The 27,685-nt window shown below is 40.8% G+C and overlaps 1 protein-coding gene across 3 annotated transcripts in view; it reads left to right on the top strand.

The window, feature by feature from the left end:
- Positions 1-27,685, top strand: part of LOC136882110 (hemolymph lipopolysaccharide-binding protein-like) — a 62,755-nt gene that overhangs the window by 13,720 nt on the left and 21,350 nt on the right. For all 3 annotated transcript variants that reach the window (XM_067154634.2, XM_067154635.2, XM_068229393.1), the window contains exons 3-4: positions 13,653-13,788; positions 17,157-17,222. In XM_067154634.2, the coding sequence (XP_067010735.2) occupies positions 13,653-13,788; positions 17,157-17,222 (202 nt within the window). The remainder of the gene's footprint in view (positions 1-13,652; positions 13,789-17,156; positions 17,223-27,685) is intronic.

Here is a 27,685-nt window from a genome sequence, read left to right as displayed (position 1 = left end):
AATTATGTTTGTTCAAAGTTACCCCAATTGCAGGGTAACTTTGAACACTGATTTTTATTTTTATTATGTATAATAAATACAGTTATGATAAATTTTGATATGCACAATCATTTGAGGTCCCTAGTCCCCCTAGCTAGCTGCACTGATCCATTTAAAATAATTAAGAATATTTGAGGGTTTACACAATAAAGTTTGAATGTGTTCAAAGTAAACCCATTTTACGGTACCTAAAATTTCACCCTAATATAAATATGAGAGAGTTCCAACAGCTAATATATTTATCTAGTAGCTTCAAAAATATTCCATTTTATTAATGCCTGGAAAACCATCTTTATCACATCACCAAGATGCAGAACGATATTAATATTAACCCTAGCAGATTTGGGAGTTAGAAACCGATAAAAATGTTTACGGAACCAGCACATTACTAACAACTAGATTTTACGAGTTCTCGACAGAAAACATCTTTCTTCTTCTTCTTCTTCTTCTTAGTGACAAATTTAAATACCAGTCTTTCAAAGTGGTTCACACGATAATCTTTTCAGAACATAATTTGGCGAATAAATATTGCTCTCCTCTAAGTAGTAAATTGAGGTTGTTGTTCACAAGACGTCTCCCAAAAATATTAATTCAAACATCGACGGAGTTAGACATGTTGGCATTTTACTCACTGCAGAATAATGCACCGCAGTTTACATGGAAAGTCTGTTGGAGTTAATATCATGCCAGACGATCACTTACCAGACTGTTGATAACAATTTTGTAGTACTCACTTATAAAATTTAGTTCAAAATATTCCCAAGGATAACATAGTCAGCTGCAGGCACTCGGAGTCACGCATAATGTTGCATTCCAAATTTACACACAAGTTTAAATTACAACACTACCAAATAACGAAATGTAAATATAAAAGCATTTACACAGGCCTACGGCTTCATTTCACAATCACCTTACGGTGGCTTCAAACCATTCTGGCCTACCATAGCGAATGGCAACAACACAAGCGACATGACGCCTGCACAAGTCGAACTCTGGAACAGAAGTCCAGGTTTGGAATAACGGCCGCTAGGGAGCGCCGTGCAGAACAGTTGACGATCAAGCAGCGGAGCTACCCAATAACAAGTTCCTAGAAAACAACGTACAATAAAAGTCCAATGGCTAAGGAATTGCCCACAGTTATATTACAGTTTGCACCAATAAGAACTTTAACTGTACAACAATCAGTTATCGCAGAGTTCCGTTCCATTGGGCAAGATTAAACAATAGTTTCCATCACCTTTTCTTTTAAATTCCACACGAAAAAATTTCTGGTGTAGCGGTGATTTCACATAGTCCTCAAATTACACCGCTGCAATGGCACTAGGCGTTCTGTTTAATTTCACTTTCCGCATGAGCTACATGCTTATCAGATAGTATATTTTCGAACCGAAATTTCAAGTTACATGTTTATCCGATAATTTGTTCGACTGCTAGAGACTTAAATGTAACCAATTTATTTCTTATGGCACTAGACGTTCTTATCAGAGCCCATGTATAGCCGGGCCTATGTATAACCGCCATCTTGCGCAATCGCTCATAGCCATCATCTTTCTCCATAAGAGGCCATGTAAAGCCGCCAGCTTGTGCAATCGGCCGTAGTCGGTATCTTTCTCCATAAAAGCCCGTGTATAGCCGCCATCTTGTGCAATCGCCCATAGCCGTCATCTTTCTCGATAAAAGCCAGTGTATAGCCGCCATCTTGTGCAATCGATCATGACCGTCATCTTTCTCCATAAGAGCAAGTGTATAGCCGCCATCTTGCGCAATCTCCCCTAGGCCGTCTCGATGTATAGCCGCCATCTTGCGCAGTAGGCCCTCCAGCTAGCTTTCTCTAAAAGAGCTTGTGTATAGCCGCCATCATCCGCAAGCGCGCCTAAGCCGTCTAATTGTAGCCGCCATCTTGCGCAAGCGTCCCTAAGCCTACTAGAACAACTTATCTTACCTTAATTCACCTAGAAAATGCCTTTGACAATGTGAGCTGGGAACTACTGTTTAGAACTGTGAGGAAAATAGGACTGGACTGAAAGGATATAAGAATGTTTAATCAAATGTATCTGAACCAAAGCACAAACATAATCATCAAGCAGGTAGAAGAAAAGGCCAGTATTAGAAAAGGATTTAGACAAGGTTGTCCCCTATCAACGTATTTATATAATACTAGCTGATGTACCCGTGCTTCGCTACGGAATTCTACATTGTATACATTATTCTAGGTTAAGTAGTGTACACGTTGTAAGCAACGTTGTATTAAATTGCATAGCTCTTAATGTTACCCTAGAAACTCGACCTGGGAGTAACCTAACGTCTTCTCGTGTGAAGACTGGGTTAGGGAATTTTCATTGTAATGTTAGGCCCCCTTACCTACCATCAGTCACAATCAGGTTGGGAAGCTTTCATTATAATGGCAGACACTCACACTCCACCTGCCTTTTTGCATCCTCAGAAAGATTGTCTTAGTGGTTTTTCCCAACTGAAATGAACATAGGTCATTACAATGATGTCGGTACGAACGGCGAGATTAAAAGCAATGCTATTATATGAAATACTCGATCAAATGAGAAACCACACATTTTCTCACTTTTAACGAAAAGTACTACGCTACTGATCTAACAGTCCAAAGTTCCAGGGCTGGATTGGCCAAGCCGCAGACAGCCGTGGTCCATGAACACTGTTCGTTTTCTCGGCGGGGGCGGGGAGGGGAGTTCAAATGGTGGGAGAGTCCCAGGGCAAAAGTTATTCTATTTTGCTAATCTGTTTCCTAGGAGTACTCCATGAGTAGGAAAATCTTAATTCACCACACTGGCGGTGGAAAAATCTATCTGACTTGGAGGAAAATTTCTCCTCCAAGCCGGAGGAGAAATAATTTTCACTGGTAATTTGGAATAAAATGAATGTTGAATCTAATAAAATTGAAGAGGGAGAAGCTTTCCTTAAGAAACGGCTCTTTTCAGGGTTGAAGTTTGGGTTATTTAGTAAACTGTGGTTCTATAATTTGGAATAGGCCTAAATTGTAATTCTAATCTAGGCCATACTATTGTTGGGAGATCAGAAGAATGCACGTGGCCGGTCAGGCACGGGGCGGAGGGGTTTTCACAAGCAGGGTCAGTGACGCAATGGTTACCATAGCAACTTCGCTACTACCCAGGCGACTTTATATTATCTTCTACTGACAGCTCTTCGCTCTTGTCAGTTGTAATCGAGAAAACTGCAAAGTGTGAGTCAATGTTTTCGTGTAGCAGTTAAGAACAGATAAGAGCCGATCTGTCTGGGCAGAACAGGAAGTTCGTGCTTGCCGGCCACATTCCTCATTCTTGCATTCTTCTCATCTCCACACAGTACTACTAAGTGAGCCTCCGCCTTAGGCCTAAGTGTGCAACTGCTCATTCAAAACCGCGCGTCATAGTAGGGATCGAACAGCTGGAATACTATGATGAACCATTGTGTTACGTACCAGCAGTATCAGAAAATGTATGAACCAGAGGAATGGAATGCTAAAGAAGAAAAAATTCTAACTCTCCAGCTATTTCCCGCCAATATTCAGTCAGTCTGTTATACTCGGTACGCAGTAGTAATCCCATCTATTGGAGTTGAGTGGCAGCATAAGAGACAAAGAACATCACAACAAACGATGGTCTATGTAATGATATTGCTAATCAATGTTATGCGCTTTCGACATTTTAGGCCTCCACATTTAGTTTTCTTTCGACTCTGAAATACCACTCTTATCACAGTCGGTACGGTAAAAGAGAATGAAACATAAAATGATCGGTAATTGTATTCTCTATAACATATCCTACGTAGTACTTTTCGATAGGACCAATAACATAGGTATTTAAAAATTAAATTTTAGGCACCTTCCCCTAAAATACAATTTCATCCATCTTAGACTGTAGTTTCTTATTCCCCAACTCTATATACCGATTTACATTAAATTATGTTAACCCAATTTCTCGTGGCTTGGCGTTGATATGGACTCAGTAACAAAAATACAAATTCATGAATATTTCTGTTATCATAGCCGGTACGGTAAAAAAGTATAAGACATAAATGATAGGAAATTTAATTCTATAAAACTTTACTTATGTATTATTTATCAATAGGACCAATAATAATACAAATATTTGAGAATCGAATTTTAGGCCAACCCCTAAACTATCATTTCAATCAACGTAAAAAAATTTATTTATAGCCTAGATTGTAGTGGCTTATCCACGGACTTTACATATCATTTTTCATTAAAATCTCTTTAGCCGTTTTGTCGTGATGCGTGTACATACATACATACATACATACATACATACATACATACATACATACATACATACATACATACATACATACATGCATACGTACAGACAGACAGACAGACAGACAGACAGACAGACAGACAGACAGACAGACAGACAGACAGACAGACAGACAGACAGACAGACAGACAGACAGACAGACATAAATTACTAAAAAGTAAACAGTACATTTCCTTGTTACTGTGGACATGACTGATATAGAAATGCCATTCTTTTCAAATGCTGAGCAATGTACAGACGAAACTCCTATTTTATATATGTATAGATGTTCACTGAGGAAGCTATTCAGATCATTAAGGAGAAGACAAAGGGAATAAATTCAATGGTGACGCAATATACTGTACATCTCGTATAACCTCCGGTCACCGAAACCCTCCCAGATATTTATTACCTGTCAACCATTGAAACATATAAATAGACTCTTCGAGGACGCAATCAACATACCCTGGCATAACATAACGACCTATAACAAAGTAGACGATAAAGTCACCTTCTCTATCAGCAAAGTAAGAGAACTATTTGACAATCATGCCCCAAAGCGGCTAGCGAGAATATCCTAAGGACCCTCCCGGTGGTTAAATGAGACATTAGACGACTAACGAAACAAACAGTCTGCGCCCACAGACAATCTAATAGGAAAAAGACAGATCCACCTATTCAGTACCATACAATGTTATAAAATAATTTATAACATTTTATTAATCTTAGGACCGGTCTCAATGCTGGTGTGCATCATCATCAGCTACAGACAATACAAAAATGATCCTACTGTATAACATTAGATGAATGTAGGAAGTTACTAAACAAGTCAACACAACGCATACGGAATGCTAAACTGCTGCACGCTTAGAGTATAATTAAGCCTAACGGTAGAACGGCGACGACATTATGGAAATCTATTAATAACCTTGGACTTACGAAGAAAAATACAAAGAAGAAATTACAGTACCTCTAGAGGCTTAAAACGACTACTTTATTGCTATGTCGTGACACTGGTATTTCACGACGTGAAGTGATGTTAAGTCAGATTGCTCCCCGAGCGGTTTGGGAGGTTTAATACTAGGGCCTGGGGGATTCGCTACGTAGGAAAGAGACGAAGTCCACAGCTTCCCAAATACCTCCTTTATAAATGCAGACCGACGAATATATAAAATATATACAGTATATACAAGCTTCTCCTCAATCTCGAATAGTAATGACTTCGAAGACTTGGCGTGGTCGACTCTCAGTAGTGAGTATTCTAAGTCCAGACTCGGACGTTATTATTATTATTATAGAAGACCTGACTGACAGAGCTTCCGCTCGCCTCCCGATAGAATCGTTCCAAAAGGCCTCTTCCAGGGTGTGTACCTTTGTTTTATACACTCTCCTCGATACGCCCACCTTTGGAATCGTATCGAAGTTCTTTTTCCTATGGACGCTGACTACAGCCCGTCAGAACGAAAACGCCCCTTTTCGTTCAACAATTATCCACCTTTTCTAGAAGACATACTACGCACTTAGCAGGGTGCTGTTTCCTGCTTCATGACTCACCCAACTCGACCAAGCCATTTCTTTTAATTGCACAACTTGTTACTTTTCTACATTTTGTATGCCTTCATATTTAAAGACCTATATGGTTCTTGATTTTTACCTTAAATTAATTCCTGATATTATTCATATTACCTTGGCCTCACTGCCATCACATAGATATGAATATTTACTCATGTTTTCCCCTACAATATCAACACATGTCTCACTGACATCATTCTTCCTACGTTCCCGATCACAGGTTCGATCCTCGGAAGAGTGATAGTCCTGAGCTCAATACTGGCGCGGACACGACAGCTAGTTCCTCCGCAGTACGACCTGTCGACAAACAGAAACTTATGAACAATTACGATAAACACCCCACCTCTGGCAGAGATAAATTCTATTTCAGTGACGTGACACCCCTCCAAGTCAGAAAAGCAGATCTTAGGAAACGCACGAATGCGAAAGGAATTGATGACATTGGGACTAACATGATCAAACTAATTCCTTATTTTATATTACCAACCTTAATCCATATAATCAGTTTCTCCCTTCTATACTCCACATATCCAACTCTCTGAAAGAATGCTATAGTGCTACCCCTTCCGAAAACTCAAACGCCTTCAATCGAGGGAGACTATCGTCAAATCTGTATTTTATCGGCTTTATCTAAAACTCTTAGAATATATAGTCCGTACACAAATGTCAGAGTGCATTCAAACGCTAAATCTCCTTAATAGTACAACTACAGCCTCACTCAAAGTGACTGAGGACGTTCGACAAGAAATAGACAGAGGACGAATCACAGTTCTGATACTACTAGGTTACAGTAAAGGATTTGATAGCGGAGATATTTACATATTACTTGTAAAACTGAAGGCGCTACATTTTTCTCAGAGTACGATTGCTTGGATGCATTCCTATCTTCACGGACGTCAACAATGTGTGAAAGGTAATAATGGAATCGTTTCCTCGTGGCGCCACGTGAATGGAGGAGTCCCTCAATGCTATGCACTTGGACCTCGTTTTATCGCACTTTTTGTGAATGTCGTATCATTGAATTTAAGACATTGCAAATACTGCATGTTCGCTGACTACCTTCAACTCTACATAGATTCTACAGCACAAGACCTTGAGGAAAATATAGACTTACTAAACATTGACTTGCAGACTATTAGTGAATGGTCTGCTGCCCACGGCCTGCAATTGAACCCTACAAAGTCACAAGTAATCCTACTAGGCCATCAGAATCAAATGGAAAGTATTAATAAACGTCCATTGCCGAGAGTAATCCTTCAGAAAGTTGCTATACCTTCTGTACCACAAGTGAAGAACCTCGGCGTTATCATGAACGAACGCATGATTTAGTCCGGACTTATCTTACACATCTGCCAAAAGGTTTTATTTGTTCTTCATTCTTTACATAAATATAACTATATATATCCAATAAAACTGACTGGATCCATAAGAAATAGTCCAGCCAAGTCATATCTAGTGCTACAGAGCTTGGAGCCGTACCGGTAACAAGTCGTCCATCCAGACGTTATCTACTGCTTCACTGCTTGGAGCCTTAAGAAGTAGTCCAGCCAGGTGATATCTACTGCTACACTGCCTGGAGCTGTAAGAAGTAGTTCAGCCAGGCAATATCTACTGCTGCAATGCCTGAATCCGTGGAGTCCAGAAACATAATATCTAGTGCTACATTGCCTGGAGCCTTAAGAAGTACTCCAGCCAGGTCATATCTACTGCTACACCGCCTGGAGCCTTAAGAAGAAGTCCATCCAAGTCATATCAAATGCTACACCGCCTACAGCCATAAGAAGGAGTCCAGCCAGGTAATATTTACTGCTACATTGCCTTCAGCCTTAAAAATACTCCAGCCAGGTCATATCTACTGCTACACCGCCTACAGCCTGAAGAAGTAGTCCCATATCTACTGCTACATTGCCTGGAGCAATTAGAAGTAGTCCAGCCAAGTCATATCTACTGCTACACCGCCTGCAGGGTTACGAAGTAGTCCAGCCAGTCATATCTACTGCTAAACTGCCTGGTGTCGTAAGAAGTAGTCGAGCCTGGTCATATATACTGCTACATTGCCTGGAGCCATCTGAAGTAGTCCAACCAAGTCATATCTATTGCTACATTGCCTGGAGGCTTAGGAAGTACTCCAGCCAGTCATATCTACTGCAACTCTGCCTGGAGCTATAAGGAGAAGTCCAGCCAGGTCATATCTACTGCTACATTCCCTGGGGCCATTTGAAGTAGTCAAGCGAGGTCATATAAACAGCTGCATTGCCTGGAGCCTTAAGAAGTACTCCAGCCAAGACATATCTACTGCTACTCTTCCTGGAGCCGTAAGGAGAAGTCCAGCCAGGTCAAATCTACTGCTACATAACCTGGGGTCTTACGAAATATCCCAACCAGGTCATGTCTACTGCTACATTGCCTGCAGATTTAAGAAGTATTCCAGCCAGGTCATATCTACTGCTGCACTGCCTGGAGCCTTAAGAGGTAGTCGAGGCAGGTTGCATCTACGGCTATATCGTCTGAAGCCTTAAGAAGAAGTCCAGCCAAGTCACATCAAGTGCCACACCGCCTGCTGCCATACGAAGTAGTACCATATCTACTGGTAAGAAGGCTGGAGCCGTAAAAAGTAGTTGAGCCAGGTCATATCCACTCCTACATTGCCTGGAGCAATTTGAAGTAGTCCAGCCAAGCGATATCTACTGCTACTCCGCCTGCAGCTTAAGAAGTAGTCCAACCAGGTCATATCTACTGATACACTACCTGGAGTCGTAAGACATAGTCGAGCCAGGTCATATCTACTGCTACACTGCCTGGAGCCGTAAGAAGTAGTTGAGCCAAGTCATATCTACTGCTACATTGCCTGGAGCCATTAGAAGTAGTCCATCCAGGTCATATCTGCTGCTACATTACCTGGAGCCTTAAGAAATACCCCTGCCAGGCCATATCTACTGCTACACTGCCTGAAGCCTTACGATGAACTCCAGCCAGGTAATATCTACTGCTACACTGCCTGCAGCCTTAAGAAGTAGACCAGCCAGGTCATATCTACTGCTACACTGCCCGGAGTCATAAGAAGTAGTCGAGCCAGGTCATATCTACTGCTACACTGCCTGAAGCCTTACGATGAACTCCAGCCAGGTAATATCTACTGCTACACCGCCTGCAGCCTTAAGAAGTAGACCAGCCAGGTCATATCTACTGCTACACTGCCTGAAGTCATAAGAAGTAGTCGAGCCAGGTCATATCTACTTCTAAACTACCTGGAGCCATGTGAAGTTGTCCATCCAGGTCATATCTACTGCTATACTGCTTGGAGCCATGAGAAGTAGTCCAGCCAGGTCATATCTACTGCTATACTGCCTGGAGACGTAAGAAGTAGTCCAGCCAGGTCTTATCTACTGCTACACTGCCTGGAGCCATAAGAAGTAGTCCAGCCAGGTCTTGTCTACTGCTACACTGCCTGCAACCGTAAGAAGTAGTCCAGCCGGGTCATATCTACTGCTGTGCTGCTTGGAGCAGTAGGAAGTAGTCAGCCTGATCATATCTACTGCTACACTGCCTGGAACCATGTGAGGTAGTCCAGCCACGTCATATCTACTGCTACACTGCCTTGAGCCGTAAGAAATAGTCCAGCCAGGCTGAATCTACTACCAAACTGCCTGGAATCATACCTAGTAGTCCCTGTTATCTATGATTGGCTGTTGATTTCCTCCACTCCAAACTTCTTACATTGGTATTTCCTGTGTTAAGGAGATATCGAGGACTTGGAGTACGTCGTCAATCTTCTTGGTGAGCTTAAATTTTTCACAGCTACGCAGTGCAACACGAAATGCTCTTTAATATTTAAAAGTTAATTCTCGAGATAGTTACGAGTTACCCCGCAACATTGGTCATTGAAGCTGGACACGAGACGTCAGAAGCGTCGTTTACAAAACAAACGGCTTGTTGGACATGTTGTCCAACTTTACAGCAGGAGAATGATGTCCAGAAAAATAGAAAATTAGTTTTTTTATAAAATCAGTTTTAAACACACGAACAATATACTGAATAAAATGGAACTGGGATTTTCAGAGTGATATCTAAGAATAAGGAACAAACAGCATATCTGGGAGTACATTATTTTCTGATGAACGAATATTTATTTAGTATTTATTCATGAACATAACAGGCGTTCAGCCCCAAATACATGTTCACAATAAAATAATCCAACCTAAGCCACCACGTTTACAACAATAAATAAAATAATCGTAACACAAAAGAAAATAATAATAACTTAAAAACTAACTGGCCTACGGCTGATTCCCTTGAGGAAACGTTAGCCTTATCACATAAAAATATAAAATACCACTTTTCTTGACCCGATTCCTCATTGCTGGTCCCATACTACCCTACATAGAAAGGGAAAAGAAAAATCATACAATCACATTTCAACACTGGTCCCCCTCCACACTTACCTTAAATACCACTTTTCTTTCAACACATTAATACCGCTTGTATTGCAACTTATCCTTATTTACTCCTGCTTGATCTCATTTAAAACCCAAGTCACGCTCAGCATTAAATTTGCTGTCGCAACCATCACTCATTACGTGTCCTTGTGCATTCAGCACATACGTCATCTTCATTGTTCTCTAGCTTACTCTCTGTCCAAACCATAACAACCAACATTGCGCAATTGCATTCCAATCCTCCATACACTACATTTACCAACCCGCATATACTCTTACTGTACCGAAAAGGTATAGAAAAATAATACAACACAAGCCACCAAACGAAAAAATTTACAAAATGACACCACTTAATACAATCACCTCTCCAACTCCAAAAATGTCAGCACTCATACCAAACACAAAGGCAATAATACCACCTCCCAACTCCAAAAATTTCAGCAATAAATAAAACCATCTCAATACCAAACCATCTTCGCCTACAAAAACCAAACACTCATATACCAACACTTCTCCCACACCACTTTTCAATAAAATCACCTCTACAACTCCAAACATTCATCAATACAACTACCATTTAATACCAACACATTACCTCACATACCACCTCTCAATCTCCCTAATTCATTAATCAATGATCCGATTACATCAACTTACTAATACCAAACACAAATACAATAATACCACTTCCCAACTCTAAAATAATTCAGCAATAAATAAACCATCTACATACCAACTCCCGGATTCAGATACCACCTCTTACCGACAATTTCCATTTCAGAGCCACCTCATGTACCTTCCGCAATACACCACCAAATCAAAATTTACAAAATCTAAAATTTACAAAATAACACCACTTGGTCCTCAGTAACTTCAACCATTTTATACCACCACTTCTCCAACACCTCATTTCATCAATATGACACATCATAACTTAATCATAACACACAATCATAAATACCAAACCTTCCATAACTCTACATATCAGTTCTCCATCTCCACATTTCAACCATCTTATACCACAACTTCTCCAATACCACATTTCCGCAATAGCCCTCAATAACTTATCCATCTCCGCCCTTTCCATGACCACATTTCAGCAATATAGCACCAGCCCACCTCATATACCACCTCTCCATAAAAAATTCAGGAATAAATAAATACCAAACCTTCTTCACTTACAACTTACTCGTGAATACACCACCACTTCTCCATACTTCTCCAACATCACATTTCAACATATACCACCTCTACTTCTTCGATAAAACCACTCACCTTCTCCCATCCACCATCTTATATCACCACTCCTCCAACACCACATTTCAACATTATAACACCTCCTAACTTAATCATAACACATAAATACCAAGCCCTCAATAACTTCCAACACCACATTACAGCGATATAACACCAACTCCACCTCATATACTACCTCTACTTCTTCGACCCTTACAGTCACCTTCTGCCATCCACCATCTTATACCATCATTTCTCCAACACCACATTTCAGCCCTATAACACATCATAACTCACATACCACTTCTCCATCACCACATTTCAGTCTTTACAAATAAATACCATCATAACTTCCAACTCCACAAACACTACCTCTATTCTTACTTCTTCGACAATCATGTCCTTAATTACTTACTTACTCATTTTATTATTGTTTTTGCTTCTTGTTACAATACCCTCATTGCTTTTCGTACCTCCCAACATGGCCATAAAGTCTCTATTTCTCCATCTACTCCTACTCTGATTGTAATTCGGCCCAAAACTCTCCCGGGTTACCTCTGACCTTACTTGTTTACCCTGATCTTGCCTTACTCCACTGTTTTCACTTCCCAGCCTTTGCGTTTCCCTTACTTCACTGCTTTCCCTTCCTTGCCTGTCCTCTTCACTGCTTATGGTCACATTTTCACTTGGCACCTCTTCCTGCCTCTCTTCACACCGTACACTGATACTTTTGGTATTCACATTACTGCTTACCCCCTCTTCCCCCATATCACTGCCTTTCACTTGCCTATCTTTCCCACTGATCGCTGCATTTCTCTCTGCTTCTTCGTCTTGTTTTATCTTCATTTCTAGGTCCATCAATTGTTTCACAGACCAGATCCTCCTCCAGCTGTTGCTTGACACCACCAGCTCTTGTCCTCTGATAATCGCTCTCAGCCCTTGCAGTTTCGCTCGTATCATGTGTTTTCTAAGAATTCGCTTGTTCCTGATCGCTTCCATTCCCACGTCCCTCTTGATCCAATTTTTTTTTCCTGCATATTACCCGCATTGCCATCAACGTAGAAAAGAGTCGTACTTTAATCGGCCTGTTACCTCTCCTTCTTCCCACTCTCTGTACGTCGTCTATATCCACTTGACTAAAATTAATTTTCATTTTCCCCTGTATTAGGTCCACCACCTTATAAATTGTAAGCACTTTGTCCTCGTTTTTCTCCTCAGGCACACCATATATAAATAAACATTTCTTCCTACGATTTAGAGTGTTGGCTTCCACTTCTGCTTTCAGTTTCAGCGTCTCCTCTTCTAATCGTCCTATTTTCTCCCTTAATGCTACCACTTCTTCGGCATTTTTCCTCACTTGCGATGTTGTATCCTCTGCCCTTTCTCGGAACAATATCTACATTTTCTCAAACTCCCTTGTTTGCTCTTGTATCATATTTTTGATTTGCTCAAAGGGACAGACTTCTACAATCACCTCTTTTACCACTCTTCTGAATTCTTCGAAGTCTTCCCTGCTCTCATTTCCACTGTGGGTCGGACCCGGGTTCAGTTTGACCCCCGCAATCCATAATAATATTATAATCACCGCCGCTGATAGAATTAATTCACCTTTCTTTTCTATTTCTATTATGCGCCCTCCCAGCTTCACTTCTTCTTTCTTCTTTCTTCCCTGCCATTTTCCTATGGTCGCTCTGTACTGCTCTACTCCAATCATGGCCTGTAAGCTCCTCGCTACCTTCCTGCACTCAGCACTTCCACTCCCTACTCCCACTCCCGGGACCCTCCACTCAATACGTCCGCACTCGCCCGTGGCTTAAGCTGGACTGTGGAGTACTTTATTGGATATCCGTAAGTTGCGGCTCGAATTACAACTTTATGCTACGGCGAAACGTCGAATAAAACACCAATTTTCGTTGTGTGAAGTGGTAGATGGCCATTATGGCATCTCTTGTGACGTGCGAGAAAAACACGAGTGTGATGAGGCAGGATTGTTCATGTCAGTGCTCCTTCGGAATTACAGTGGATTGTCAACTAAACGTAGGCTATAATTTTCTATGTCTAAGGTTTGCGATCTTCGTTACAGGTTGATGCGCGGCGATTGACATCGACGGAGAACCAATGGGAATTAGCCGTGAATGTCCACCAAGAAAGAAGATCATGTGATTGCAGTGAAATTGAGCAGCTTGTTTCGGTGACTTCTGTATATCCACCAGTACACGGTAATGAAACTCTCATACACACTCGGTATCCCTTAACTCAAAGAAGTAGGACCCCAGTGTTTGTGGGCGGTAACTCCGCTGTGTCCACTGGCTATCAGCTAGGGGGCGTGCTTGTGTTAGTCTCCTACCTGTTTGATATTGTAGATTGGACTACCCGTTCTGACATTCCGGAGAGGATTGTAATTAAGTACAGGGAACGAAGAATAATAGAAACTGTAGTGGTCAGAATAATGGAAGCAACAATCCGCCAGCGAGCGGGGCAGGTGTGTAGTCTGCCTATCCTACAGTTTAATGTGTATAGAGCAGGCAATATGGGATATGGAAAAGTAGTCATTGTTCTGGAGGAAATCAAAGAAATACTAAACAAGGGCAGTGGAATGTAGTAGATGAAGTCAAGGGAAGCAGTTGATATTGGACTAGGAATTGTACTGATTGGGGACGTGGAGGAATTTGGGGAACTAGGAAGTAGCATACCTAATGACAGGAGAAACTAGCAGGACATATATCGAAGGATACTATTAGCTAAGAGAAGCCTTCTTGCAAACGAAATGTTCTACTCATCATGAATATACAATTCAGGCAATTTTTGTGGAAGTATTTGTCTGAAACGAGAGACTGCATGGGATAGAAACATGCTAAGCAGAGAAATAGAGTAGAGGCCCTTGAAATGTGGGGTTACAGAAGAATGCTTAAGGTAAGTAATGGAAACTCGTGTTCTTGCCTCGAGGTTGTGCAGTTCTTACCAGCCGCCCTCCCAATGGAGGTGAGCGTATTTAACTACGTACCTGTTGTCCTGCCAACATTAAGTTTCTCAAAGCAGTGGGTAAAAAGCATGGTAACACTTCAATTGCATGTAATTGTGTTAACAGTTACACTATGGAGCTTAAGGTGAGATTGGACGATCATAGCATAAACGAAGAGCAGGCGACTGGAAGGCAATATGGGATAAGCTTAGGGATTTGACGGAGAACAGGAACAATGTACAGGGTGCGGTGGGAGGGGAAGTTCCGAAAGACAGGTACGCTAACTTTTTCAGTGGAAGGAAACTAAGGGAAAAGGGATCAAGTCAAGGGGAATTTTCACTAGGGTATCCGTGAGGCACCGCTGGTAAAACACAGAGGAAAAGAGGGAGAATTAAAAGTGTCACAGGAAGTTGGGAGATCAGAGAAAAGGGGAGCGTAGGGTAGGGGGCGTGAAACAGGATCACGAGAAGGAGAAAATAGAGGATGAAGTAGGACCTGCGAACATCGAAGAATATTAGGGAGACTAGTATGGGAGGGGATCTAATGAGGTGGACGGGTTCGAGGCTTTGGTCATTGAGGACTCTATAGTGAGGCTTGGGGGAAGTGCATGGAGGAAAGGGAACCAAGGTAGGGGAATTAGTCAAGTCAGAGGTTGACGAAAGAGGAGGGTAAGGATTGTGTGGTAGTTTCAATATTGGTACGAAAAACGTACGACAAGCAGGAATAACTACCGACATAGAGTGGGATCTTGTTATGAAGCTGAAGGGAGATAGCATTATGATTATTAGTGGGATACTTTCTAGGAGGGATATTGAGTGAAGGGGTACTTTAGATGAAACTAAGGAGTAGGTGTGTGCGAGACTGGGAATGAGATTTGTAGTTCGTGTGTGTGTAAGTTAGGGGTTTGTTTAGAAGAGATGTAGTGAGGACTAGGCAGCGGTTGTATGAGTATTGGCAGGACTAGGCAGCGGAGGTGAGTGTACAGGGACATGGCAGTTGTAAGGAAAATGATATAACTAAGTATTTCAGTGGATATTTATTAGCAGATGTTAAATATGGAGTTGGATCATGTCTAAGAAGTGACGTAATGATGCGGAATTTTCTTCCGGAACTGGAGTGTTTATTGTACAGATAGTTTCAATGGATATGATGGGGAGTATTTATACGGATGAAAGAAGAATTTGTTATCTATCAAAAAGTTAAAGTTGAAAAACGTGTTCAAGAAGTGATATTTTCGGGGTGTACTCACATGGATAGTTTGATGCAGACGAGGGAATATTTGATCAGATAATCAGCGATGTGGGTAAAGACAGAGAGAATAATGTGACTGTAGCGAAAATGTTAGTATGTAGATTAATAGTAATTGACAGAGAGAGGTGGACCTCAATTGGTCTCTTGGTCTAGCGGGTCCTTCAGTTTCCTGTCGGTTGTGGCTCTTGCCTTTCTTTTGGCGACAGTTTCGATTTTTTTCCTTTTGTGGATAAAGATGAGCGAGGAATCTTCCTGGCATAGTTTTATCCCTTCGTCCCTGAACTTCTCTACCCAGAAGTTCGAAATGAGCAGAGACCTTCTTCTCCTCTCCTGTAAGACCACTCTACCGGAATTAAACGTGTTGAGTAAGATTTATGATTTCTTTAACTTTAATCTGTCCCTGACTTTCAAACAACGAGGAAGGTTTTAATATGGTACTCGGGCTGTATCGAAAATTTTAAATTCCTTTGAAGGAAGAAAATCTAAGAATGTTTCTTGTTTTTAGCATTCTGAGTATCCGTAATCAACACTAAGTTGTGGGTGAGACTTACATCTCACTGCTCAGTGAATTCTGGGATGGTACCTATTTGTCAGAGTTCCCTCGCCAAGTGACACTTCATACGGTGTTCGGTTCACTACTACAGGACAGGAGGATCTGTTAGCTGTGTTCCAAACAGAATGGTTCACACGTGACTCTGAAGACTTCAAATACACGTCACCACCAGAGAACCATGTCCTATTAGTTACAGACATTTCCTCAGCTCAGAACTCGGAAATTTAAGTTCCCATTTTCTTTCAGGTCAGACCGAATAGAAAGTTTTCGATGTTATACTTATAACTTATTTAGTGAGACGATTTAGATCTTGCTGTAAAACCAAGGTTACTCACGGTAAAACTGACATCTGGAACTGCCCTCAGTGAAAGAGAACTAAGATACAATATGCCCGTTGCTGTATAGCCCAGCCTTGAAAATACAGTAATATGTATAGGTATCAACTGAAATGACTTTGAATTGACATCAAAATAAACCTTATAGGTTATATGCTTCTCATTTTGTGTAGAAGGATCTAAGTTAAAATGTAACCTTCTTTCACCTTCAAGAATGATAAAACAAACCAATTACACCCATCTGGAGCAGCATTATCATAATGAGTAATGTTCCACGCGATAACAACAAACCTTTACACCACGAGTGAAGCACATACTCTTACCAAAACTCGGTACAGACCTGTTTTTATACATAACTGTATTTTGAAGCAGACATTGCTGTAACCGTGAAATAATTCTGCACGGATTTTATTTATACAGACTCTGATAGATTTTCAGGATTATTGTCTACTAGAAATTTATTATTTCGTGCGTTTTTTGTTCCAGGTACCTCTACGAATACTACACCAGCTACTACTACACCCACTACAAGTACAACATGCCTTCATCCAGGTGAGTTGAGCAGATTATCCGTGAATGGTGTAAGAGGGAGCAACGCTGTCCTTGTAGTTACTGTAGGTGTTTGTTTGGTGCAGCAGTCTGCAGAGCGAGTGCACGAGTAAAGAGAATATGATAAACTTGTTGTAGGAAGAGAAACGAGAGTAAAGGCGAGTGTTCCATAGCTGAGCGACGTATCGTAACCCCACACGCGAACCGGCGATACTATCACTTGGAAACAACTGTAGTCTTTTAGAGAGATCGTGAGTTCGACATCCCTCGCGGTAATTCCGTAGCTCCTCGGTTTTGCGCGAGACAAATATCTGGGTGTGTACATTTAGTACCTTTTACACGTTTATGGCACTTTCCTACGGTGACGTTATCTGAGTTTGTGCCATGTTGTATGGGAGGAAAGCAATCAAGAAACTACTCCATTGGAACCAACAGGCATCCATACTTCCTTACTTTCAGTTTCCAAGTGAAATGCAATACAACCACAACCTAAAAAACAGCCCTCGTGATGTGCTGAACTCTGGATGTAGACTCGTCTTTCTCCGTAGCTCCTAGATGATGTAAGGGAGCTGCTAACTCCACGTATTTATTTACTAGCACTGTATCCGTTCTTCGAACAGCAATGGAATAAAATTCTTCTGCAAGAATTTAGGGCTCAGTTCACATAATTATTACGGTGTTGAAATGATAATTTCTCCGGAAGAATGCGACAGAATGCTTATGCTTATGGTAAGTAATGGGAACTCGTGTCCTTGCAGTTCGTTCCAGCAGTACTCCCAATGGAGGTGAGCATATTTAACTAGATATCGACAGTCCTGCCAACATTAAATTTCTCAAATCATGGGCACACCTGAATTGCAAGTAACTGCGTTAACCGCTACGGTACGGAGCTTAACCCTGAGAGAATGTAAACTACGGTACAGTAACACAGTGTGAGTGAAAAATCACGAAACCCTTGTTATTTATCTCTCCCTCTTTCTTGCGCTGTCAAAAAAGTAAAATGACTGTTTTGTTCCTTCTGTAACGTCTTCGCAATGTGATATGGACACAGCATCTCACAGGACTGCAACTAACAATCACCTCCGCTATTATCCGTTGTAAGATGAATTGAGGACATGGGTGGACTAACGACTTAAGCCGGCTTAATTTGTTAGTGCACCCATTATGAATTCTGAATCTCCGACGTCTGCTTTAATATCCATAAATGTAGATTACCTCAGACGATCCTAGATGGAATTAGAGGCAAGTATTTCAATATGGTGTTTAAGTTGTTACTCTAGAGAACATGGCGTGTGGTATCAAAGCCCTTTGTCATGGCCAACCATGATGTTCTTTGCAGGTGACATTCAGCTGTTAATCATGTGAAACTTACAGTGGCTTATAATCACAGCCGTCTAACGTTTTCTCAAAGAAAAGAAATCTTATTGAACGTAAGGGAATTTAAACTTCTGCCTCCTGGACTGAAGTTGGTAAAAAATGACATTTTGTCCCCGCTCAAGTTTATGACTCCAGAAAAATTAGAGTGGTTGAGGAAAGTTGTAGATGGTGTGCCTTCCGATGACTTTAATGACTTAGAGGAATATGTAAGTGACAGTGGAGAAAATGAGTCAAATTTGTAGTGAACACTGAATCTGTATGATCTATTATTTACCAACCATTTTCTGTATAATATTTTAAAATTAATTTTACTGATTCGTTTCTTCATGCACTAAAATGGAAGTAAATGTAGATTTTTCGTGAACGTCCTACTGCAGAAGTGTATTTTGTTATGATTTAAACTCCTTTTAGATAAAATATGCAGTTAAGAATTACAGCAAACCCTCATTAACTTGGAACATAGGTTTAAAATACGTTCATGGACTAACGACTTAAAGCGTGTCTTTTGTGATTGATCATATGTACTAAATAAACAGTATTTCGAGTTAAAATAAATACGTACTAACCCTAGGAAAGAATTATACTAGTAATATTGAACCCATAATTCTACGGTGAGAAAAATATTTTTTTCTTCCAATATTTATTTGGTATTAAGAAAGTACTTTTATGTTTGAAGGCAGCCATGTTGCGCTCCTAAGAGCCCCGATGTCGCGTGGGAAGGTTCTCACTCACGGCAAGCTCGTGAATTGCCGGGACACCTCGGTGGAACTCGAGTGCCCGACAATTCTTTAAATTCATGGAATTCTATACGACGAGGGATTTTGGCAATATAGTAAATAAAGAAATAAATAAGCAAAATTATTCGTACACCCTACGTGAAGATAGAGACACCAGGGAAAAACTTAAATGCAGTTAAGCCTAAGTACATGTTAGCGTGAGATCAGCGAACCAGCTACACGTGCCAAGGTCAGGGGAGGAAGAAAACGCGCGAAACGCACGGGCAGAAATAATTTATTTCCCCTGTTGTGAGTGTAGAAAAATTATAAAATTAACATCTAACATAAGTGCAAGTCTGTCCGGAGTTCTGGGACAAGCCTCATCAAAATCGGTCTATTAGACGCAAAATTGGCAGATTACACAATCAAGCCTCATAGAGGGGATAGCGTCCCTCCTGAGATTATAAAAGAAACCCCCCACCGTAGATTTTTCAGTGTCGATCTGGAACTTGAAGCCGCGGGAGCTTGTGCCCGTCGTCATTGGAAATTCGTGCCAGATTGACCGACAAATAATTAAATACATGTCCATGGCTAAGGTCCATATACTTGGTTAAGAAGAGAAAGTGATTGGAAAAGTTCTGAACGTTTGCCGACGAACTAGGAAGGTGTAGGCTGGTTGAAATATACACAGCAGGTTTTATTTATATCATCTCATGTCCACTTGAAAGTGAAGAGGGTCTGGGGGAAGCTATTCAGAGTAGTTCTGCTCCCTTTATCTGCTGAACACCTGTGTTATTGAAGTAACGGAGAGAAACCACTCTGGGAACGAATCAGACAGTTGTAGTCGACTGCAGAACGAGGGAAGTTCGTGGTGCAAATTACAGAGAAAGTGCCTGATTCATGTGGGAATTTTAATATCGTGTGTGTGAAGGGTAGTGTTTGTATGAGTGAGATTTTGGAAATGAAAATGTTATCTGTGAAAATGAGCGGCTAAGCCCGAGGTCAGCTGGTGAGGATGTAACCAGAATGCTGGGAATGTCACCATTGTGCAGGTCTGTCTATTTTATATTAGGTTGTAGTTTGTTAGTTATTGTTCTGTCCCAACAAATTTTTCAAGATGATTGTCGGGTTGCTATTCGTAATTATCAGGCGAAAGGTGTTGTAATTTTTGGTCAGCGTGTGAAAATTTCAGTGTGTAACTTTCATGTCAAGAACGGTAAAATGCGACGCTTAAAATTTTGTGTTGAATGTTCGATGAGATATCATCCAAAGCGTGGATTTTTGGAACGTTATAAGTGTAAATTAGTCGTGGCGAATATCTTAATCTCAGATGTCAGTTGAATTCAGAAATGTTGGTCGATAATAATAATAATAATAATAATAATAATAATAATAATGTCTACCGCGGGATAAGGAAATTTTTCTATGTTAAAGTGCATTTAACCAGTATATTTTTACAAGGATCGCAGGCATATTTAGATGATTTCGGTGAAATTTGTTAGAGTCACAGTCATTAATGGGAAGGAAATTTTCGAGACACCGTGTATATCAATGATACGAAAAGTTGCTGGGTGCTCTTGGACTCTCGAGGTTCGAAAGTCGTAATAATTGTAAAGTAAGAGCTGTGTAATAATGGTTGTCGTTTTCACCAGGGGATCGAAGTATGAAAAAGGGTCTTGAAGGAAAAGGGATTGAGAGCGACGAATTTATATGTATGTGGAGATGAAGTGATACCGCTGGAATAAAGCGAGGAGAAGGAGTTTGAGACAAGCTATATTTTTAAAGAGGAAGTATTTAGGAAACAGGCTGTGTTGAGGCAGGCTGTATTGTTTTCCGCAATCAATCCGAATTTGAGACGACTATGGTGTGAAGCATCGTAAATTTATAGAAAGATTTCAAGTGAAAACGACTCTAGTAAAATGTTAAAGTCTTGGTAGTAAACATCCAGTAATTTTTGTTACGTAAAGCCCGTATGGATAATAAGATAATGAGCGACCTCAAGGATCAAAGAGCACTTTTGACCCATGGTTGGGTTGTATTGAATTTGTTCACTGGATAGGTCATTGATAAAAATAGTTGGAATTGATGATAGGCGATTTGAGAATTTCGAATGCGGTAGTGATGATTATTATTTTGAAGGCATCCACTACATGGTAAACGTGTGTTGGGAATTTTCATTTGCTTCCCTAACACTTCAGTGCACAGGCTGAGATTGTGTTCGAGGTGGAGAATCGTTCGTCACGTATATTTAATTTTGAGTTCACGTATTGTAATGGTAGAGACTTACTGTATTTTTTTCGATTTGCATTCATTTGATAGTAAGAGACGTGGTTCCGTCGTGCGTATTTTGTCTGACCAGATTTAGTATTAAATGTCGGAGGTGTTTGAATTTGCTAGTTCGCCTGATTTGTTAAGGGAGGCGTAGTACGACCCATTTTGACGCCCGACGATAGATTTAGGACGTCACATGTTATTCTTGGAGTCACTGATGATGAGACGTCCTAGGTCACGCCCGACGATAGAATTTGGAAGGCATCATGTACATAATGATTAGTGTTAGGATGTATAGATTTCAAGTGAGCCCGACGATAGGTCTGGGATGGTAGCTGTACACACTCAAGTCTCAGTTTAGATGTTTCGTTTTTTTTTTGTTGAAGTGGCCTGGATGAAGGTAGCAGTTACAGTACGATTTGATTTTATGAAGAGGGTCAATGCGTAGCTCTCCATTGAGATAACGGGACAGCTGGTGACGAGTGAGGGTTGTCCAAGTGTTGGATATCGGCTCGATATAGATTTAATATTTTTACTTGATTCTCCGTGCGTGTTAAGCTTTAATGACTTCGAGATGTTAATTTATTCTTACGGACTTTATTGTTTTCTCGTTTTGACGTCCGTTCTCGTTTGATAGTGTGCACATTGACATCAGTGTATTAGTGTGAGACTTGAGTTGCGAATGCGGTTTCGATTCGTCAGCCAGTATTTTATTTTATTTTCAGTCTTGTCGTACTTTCATTTTATTCATAGTTAAAGTAAGTAAGTAATCACTTTACAAGTAGTGTGTTGGGACAGACAGTAAATAGAGAGATCTGTACTGGTAGCATTGTTTTTCAAGGGAAAGAATTCCTTAAAGTTGTAGTAAATTTTAGCGTGGACTGGTAATTTTATTAAGCATAACAAACCCATTTCTAACCTGAAAATCGGTTCGATAATAATATTTTTCAAGTGACTTTCCACTTTTTAATTATCTTCAGTGTTTGGCATTTCTTCTAAATGCATGATTAGTAATTGTTTCCTGCATTTCGCAGTTTGTTCCTTTAGAACGACATAACGTAAGATCCTCTCGGATCCTGTTGTTGTTGGTTCCTTCCGAACAGCTGTTTTGGGTGATGCACATTTAGCATCGGGATTACCTTATCACTTAAGGGTGTCATGAATGACAAATACATGGTGGGATTTTATTTCAATTGTGAATGATGCTGTTAACTTGTAGTGAACACCATGCTTTCCCATAATATTTCGCAACCTATCCAAAGCAACTGATAGTCAGTTTGGTTCGATTAAGGGTCCATTCGGCGGGTGTTCCGTATCCGTGAAGGGTATTCGACTGGTGGATAACCTTAATTGAGAGAAAATCAGGCGTTCTACTTGTTGAAAGTCAGATTTTCCACGGATCGTGTGGATTAACTCTCAGTTCTCGTTTGGAATAATAGGTGCCCGGTTTTCAGGTCTTCCCTTTTCAGTTTTTCAGTTTCGCTGTCCACTAACATATTAGCTTCTCTGAAGCAACTCTTCGACTTTGTAAGAAACAAATTGACGTTATGTAATGTGACTGTGTTTGGAACATTCAAAAATCAATAATTCATAAAAAAATTTAATTTTTCAAGAATGCATATTAAATTAATGATGTTATTGTGCTCTTTCAATTTAATAAAAGTTAGTAAGCACATTTTTGCTCCTCATTTCAAGTAGTTAGGCTCTCTTCTGAACCCCATCGTTTGGTTAAGATCGTGACCGAATTTATTCCCGCAACGACCCAGGATTTAAGAGTTCTAAATTGTTCTACTGTAGCAGCCGTGGCCGACCAACGATGGAATGGTAAGTTCAAGGGTTCAGTAATAAGTGTCGCACCAACTGTGGGGCTTAAGTCACGATAAGGAGGATGATAATATTCCACGTTGGAGGACAGTAAGAAATAACACCGACGTGGTGGCTTAAGTCACTTAACAGAGAGCGCTTGAGTGCATTAAAGGAAGAACTACGAGTCATGTTGGTTGACATCAGTAAAATGATGACCAATTGTAGAATAATAGTACACGTTGGGCCTCAGTAAGAAGTGGCGCCATCAACGTTAGGGCTTATGTCACGATAACGATGAGGAGCCCAAAGTCACGATAACGATACGATGCCACGATAACGATAATGAAATTATATATTGAAAATAAATATTAGGAAAATATAAAATAATGTTGAGGCCTAAGCCACATTATGAATAATACAAGCGGGTAAGAACTATGGCTGAGCCACAGTTAAACGAATTATGCCCAATGAGAGTGCTAGATATGAGGAGCGTAACTACTTGGCAGATAATAATAATAATAACAGTCACAATGCATTTTAGGAAACCAGTACTTAAAGCGTTATTGAAGCTTATGTCATGTTGCCAATATAAATTTTGGAAGTGGTAACGCTGAATTACATTCAAAGTTTATGCGTTAACATGTTCTTTGTTTAATTAATTTACGGAAGCGAAACTATTTGGGATATTTATCCAGAGTAACTTATTAACTTCAGAATTTTCTTTTTATTAAATAATTTTGTGATACCAGCCATACAAACAAAATTTTATAAGACAACTGTTGGAATGTTGTCAGTTTCGGTATTAAATTATAATAGCGTTTGTATGTGAAAACGCAGTAGATAGTGAATTCTTTCCTTGGTAGTTTGGAGTATTCTGGTTGCATCAACAGCCAGCGTACTCATTATTGTATTCTTTGTGGTATTGTGAGATGGAAGGTCAGGCGACCTTGGAGAAGTTAATGCAGATGATAGAGGACATGGAAGTCCAGAATGAGAATTTAAGGGAGGACTAGAAAGTTCGTGATGAGAGGTTGGATAGTAAGATAGACAGTTTTGATAGTAAAATGGAAGACGCGAAAAACCAGAATGAGAATTTGAGGGAGGATGTGAGAGGTCAGAGTGATAGTTTGAACAGTTTGAGGGAGGACACGAAAGTCCAGAGTGAGAATTTGAGAGAGGACATGAAGGCTCATAATGAAAGTTTGGATGGTAAGATTGAGGAGTTACAGTCTAGTTTGAAAGACACTAGTGACGAGTTAAAGAGTAGTATTGAGGATACCCAGGCTAGGTGTAAAGAGTCTAGTGATGAGTTGAAGGCTGGATTGAAGAACGTAGTTCATGAGACACATACTATGTGCACCGAACTTAAAGAGGAAGTTAGGGGCGAGATAGGTAAACTCAACCAGCGTTTTGATAATAGCCAAGTGGAGATTAGGAATGAAATTGATAAACAATTTGCGGAAGTGCAGGTCAATTTAAAGAACGATTTTGATGAACATTTTTCCAAAATCCATGACAGTTTAAAAACCGATATGGACAAGCGTTTTGACGAAAGCCACGACATGTACAGTAGGTTATGCGATAGTCAGGAGGAGATGAGGAAGGAACTTGACAAGCATTTACTGGAAAGCCAGGCAGCGCACAAACAGCTGATCGACAGTCAGGTCGAATTTAAGGACGACATTACACAACAGGTCGTAGAGATGCGGAATTCCATTGATAAGGAAAAGGGGAAAACGCTAACCATAATAGAAGAACAACGTCAATTATTATCTGCGGACATTAAGTCACTGAACAACAAGGTAGATAAAATTAGTGTGGAATTGGATAGTCAAGTATTGTCAAAAACCGAAACCATGGAGAAGAAACTGTTGCAAATTAATGAGGAAGCAATTAGTAAACTCCAAGTGGCTAATGAGGACTCCAAAATTTTAATTAAAGAAATTCAAGAGGAGTTAGTTGAAATGAAAAATGAACATACCCGGGAATTCAACGACAGACAAAACAGTATAGAACAGGACTTAAGGGAAATCACGTCAGCCCAGGAAGAAACGGACAAGAAAGTTGGGTTCATTAAGAGCGAGGTGAGCAGTTGGATTAGCAGCGTGGTAGATATGCAGTCCAAGGTGGACAAAGTATTGAGTCAAACCTCGACAGCTGTTAACTCCGACCTCAGTGGTCAAGTGCCAAATATCAGTCATGTGAATAATAACGGTCAGAGCTCGAATGTAGATACCAGTCGATCTCAAGGCTCAGGGGTCACCAACGTTATTAACATGATTAAGTTACATGAGGACCAGCCTAAGAAATTTAATGGAGGTCCACATACCACGCCGAAGGGATTTCTTAAGGATCTCAGGGAGTACATCCGGGACGCCAAGATTCCTGAGGAACGTCAGTTAAGGGTAGCTGAAAGATATTTAGAGGGGGCACCACTTTTATGTTTCAAAGGCTTCCGATACCACTTTGACACCTTTGATGAATTCCAGAGGGCGTTTCTAAATAAATTTTGGAGTACGGAAATTCAGCAGAGTCTCAGATTAGAACTATACTCACGTCGTTATACTGCAATAGGCCCTACTAAATTCAGCGAGTACTTTATTGCACAAATGGTAAAGTTCAGAGAACTTGAGGCGCCGCCCTCGGAGCAGGAATTGGTCCAGGCCATCCAAAAGCAGCTACCTCCCGAAGTACAAAGGATGCTCATTGCATCAAAGGTAGAGACCCCCATGCAAGCAGAAATGATCCTTAGGCAACTGGATCATACCCATAATCAAGTAGCACCCAGAGGGGGACGATCGCACGAGCAACATGTAAACACTGTTAGCCAGGTTCCAGAGGGAAGTCAAGAGGCACCTGAGCAGGGGAAACCACAGCCGACTGAGCGGAGGCGTGAGTTTCGCAATAACTGGGAACCCTCGCATCCACGAAATGAGGATTGGAAAAGGCGTAGGGGTAATTGGAATTATCCGCAAAGGAGGAACCCTTACTGGAGGCGATACGATGGGGGCGGAGAAACCCAGAGGAATTTCCGAAATGGATATAATAACCGCAGGGACTGGGGAAATAATCGAACCCAGAGCTTCCGCCGTGATGATGATGAAAGGTACCGCGAACGTGTTCAGTACGCCGACGGGTTAAGGAAGGACCATGAAAGGGAAAAATGGAAGGGGCTATACAGCGCCAGGAAGTCAACACCGATTGTTTCGGGGCTGAAAGTCCGGAATTCCAGAAGGCACATAGGCAAGACCAGCGAAACTCCGGTCTGAACCCGTTTGCGCCGAATTTTGAGCAAGAGTCAATGTCGACTCTTGATAGAAAATAAACTTCAAATTCGCAGTAGGAAAAATTTCAGAGTCTTTCATCCCAGATTCTGAAGAAGAGACGTCAGATGAGTGGGTGGTCGCACAGATAGATTCGTGGATCATTACCTCTGATGACTTGGTGGAAGACCACTTAAAACAGGAGAGCACTCAAGTAAAGAAACTGCCTTTAATAAATGTCCGCATCTGTAATTTTCATGTCAAAAGTTTGGTAGATACCGGGGCCAGTATCAGCATCATCTCCCAAGCTCTTTCTGACGATTTGAGACAACGAAATAAATTGCCAATTATTCCGGTGTCAAATGTAAAAATTCGAGGGGTCATTCCTGACAAAATTGCTGTTTGTAAGGTACAAACTTATTTGGACGTACAAATTGGAAATTCCACTTTCGCTCATGTATTCGTAGTCATGTCCAAAATGCACTACAATGTAATTTTAGGGGCTGATTTTATCCGTGAGACCAACGCAGTCATTGATTTGAGCAGGAACCAGATAAAGTTCAGGAAAGAAGAGGGAGCAGAAGTCGTTACACTAAACGAGGAATTGGGAGAAGATAGAACATTAGAATATGGCGAAGAGGAGGCCCAATGTGTAGACTTCGTAAATTTATTAGAGGGAGTCGCTGGTGAAATTGACAGTGTAGATGACGAAGGGATTCATCATGAGGAGTTACATGACGTCTTGGAGGCTGAGGTTGACACCGATTACGAGGCCTTAATTGGGTTAAAGGTCGCGGAATGCCCTGGTACTGCAGAAGAGAAGGAAAAACTTAGAGCTCTCTTAATGGAATTTATATCTGTGTTCGATTCCAAACCGGGTCTAATCCCTAATTTCACATATGCGCTAGCTGTTACGGATTGGACACCGTTTAAGAGGAGACCGTACCCTATACCGGACAAGTATTATGCTCAAGCTGCAAAGATTATTAAGGAAATGGAGGAGAACGGGCTAATTTCCAAGCAGCCCACTCCA

This window comes from Anabrus simplex, chromosome 10 (assembly GCF_040414725.1).
Source record: "Anabrus simplex isolate iqAnaSimp1 chromosome 10, ASM4041472v1, whole genome shotgun sequence".
In the NCBI taxonomy this organism is placed as follows: domain Eukaryota; kingdom Metazoa; phylum Arthropoda; class Insecta; order Orthoptera; family Tettigoniidae; genus Anabrus; species Anabrus simplex.
Note: the sequence above shows the minus strand (reverse complement) of the source record. Positions and strands in the feature narration are given on the sequence as shown.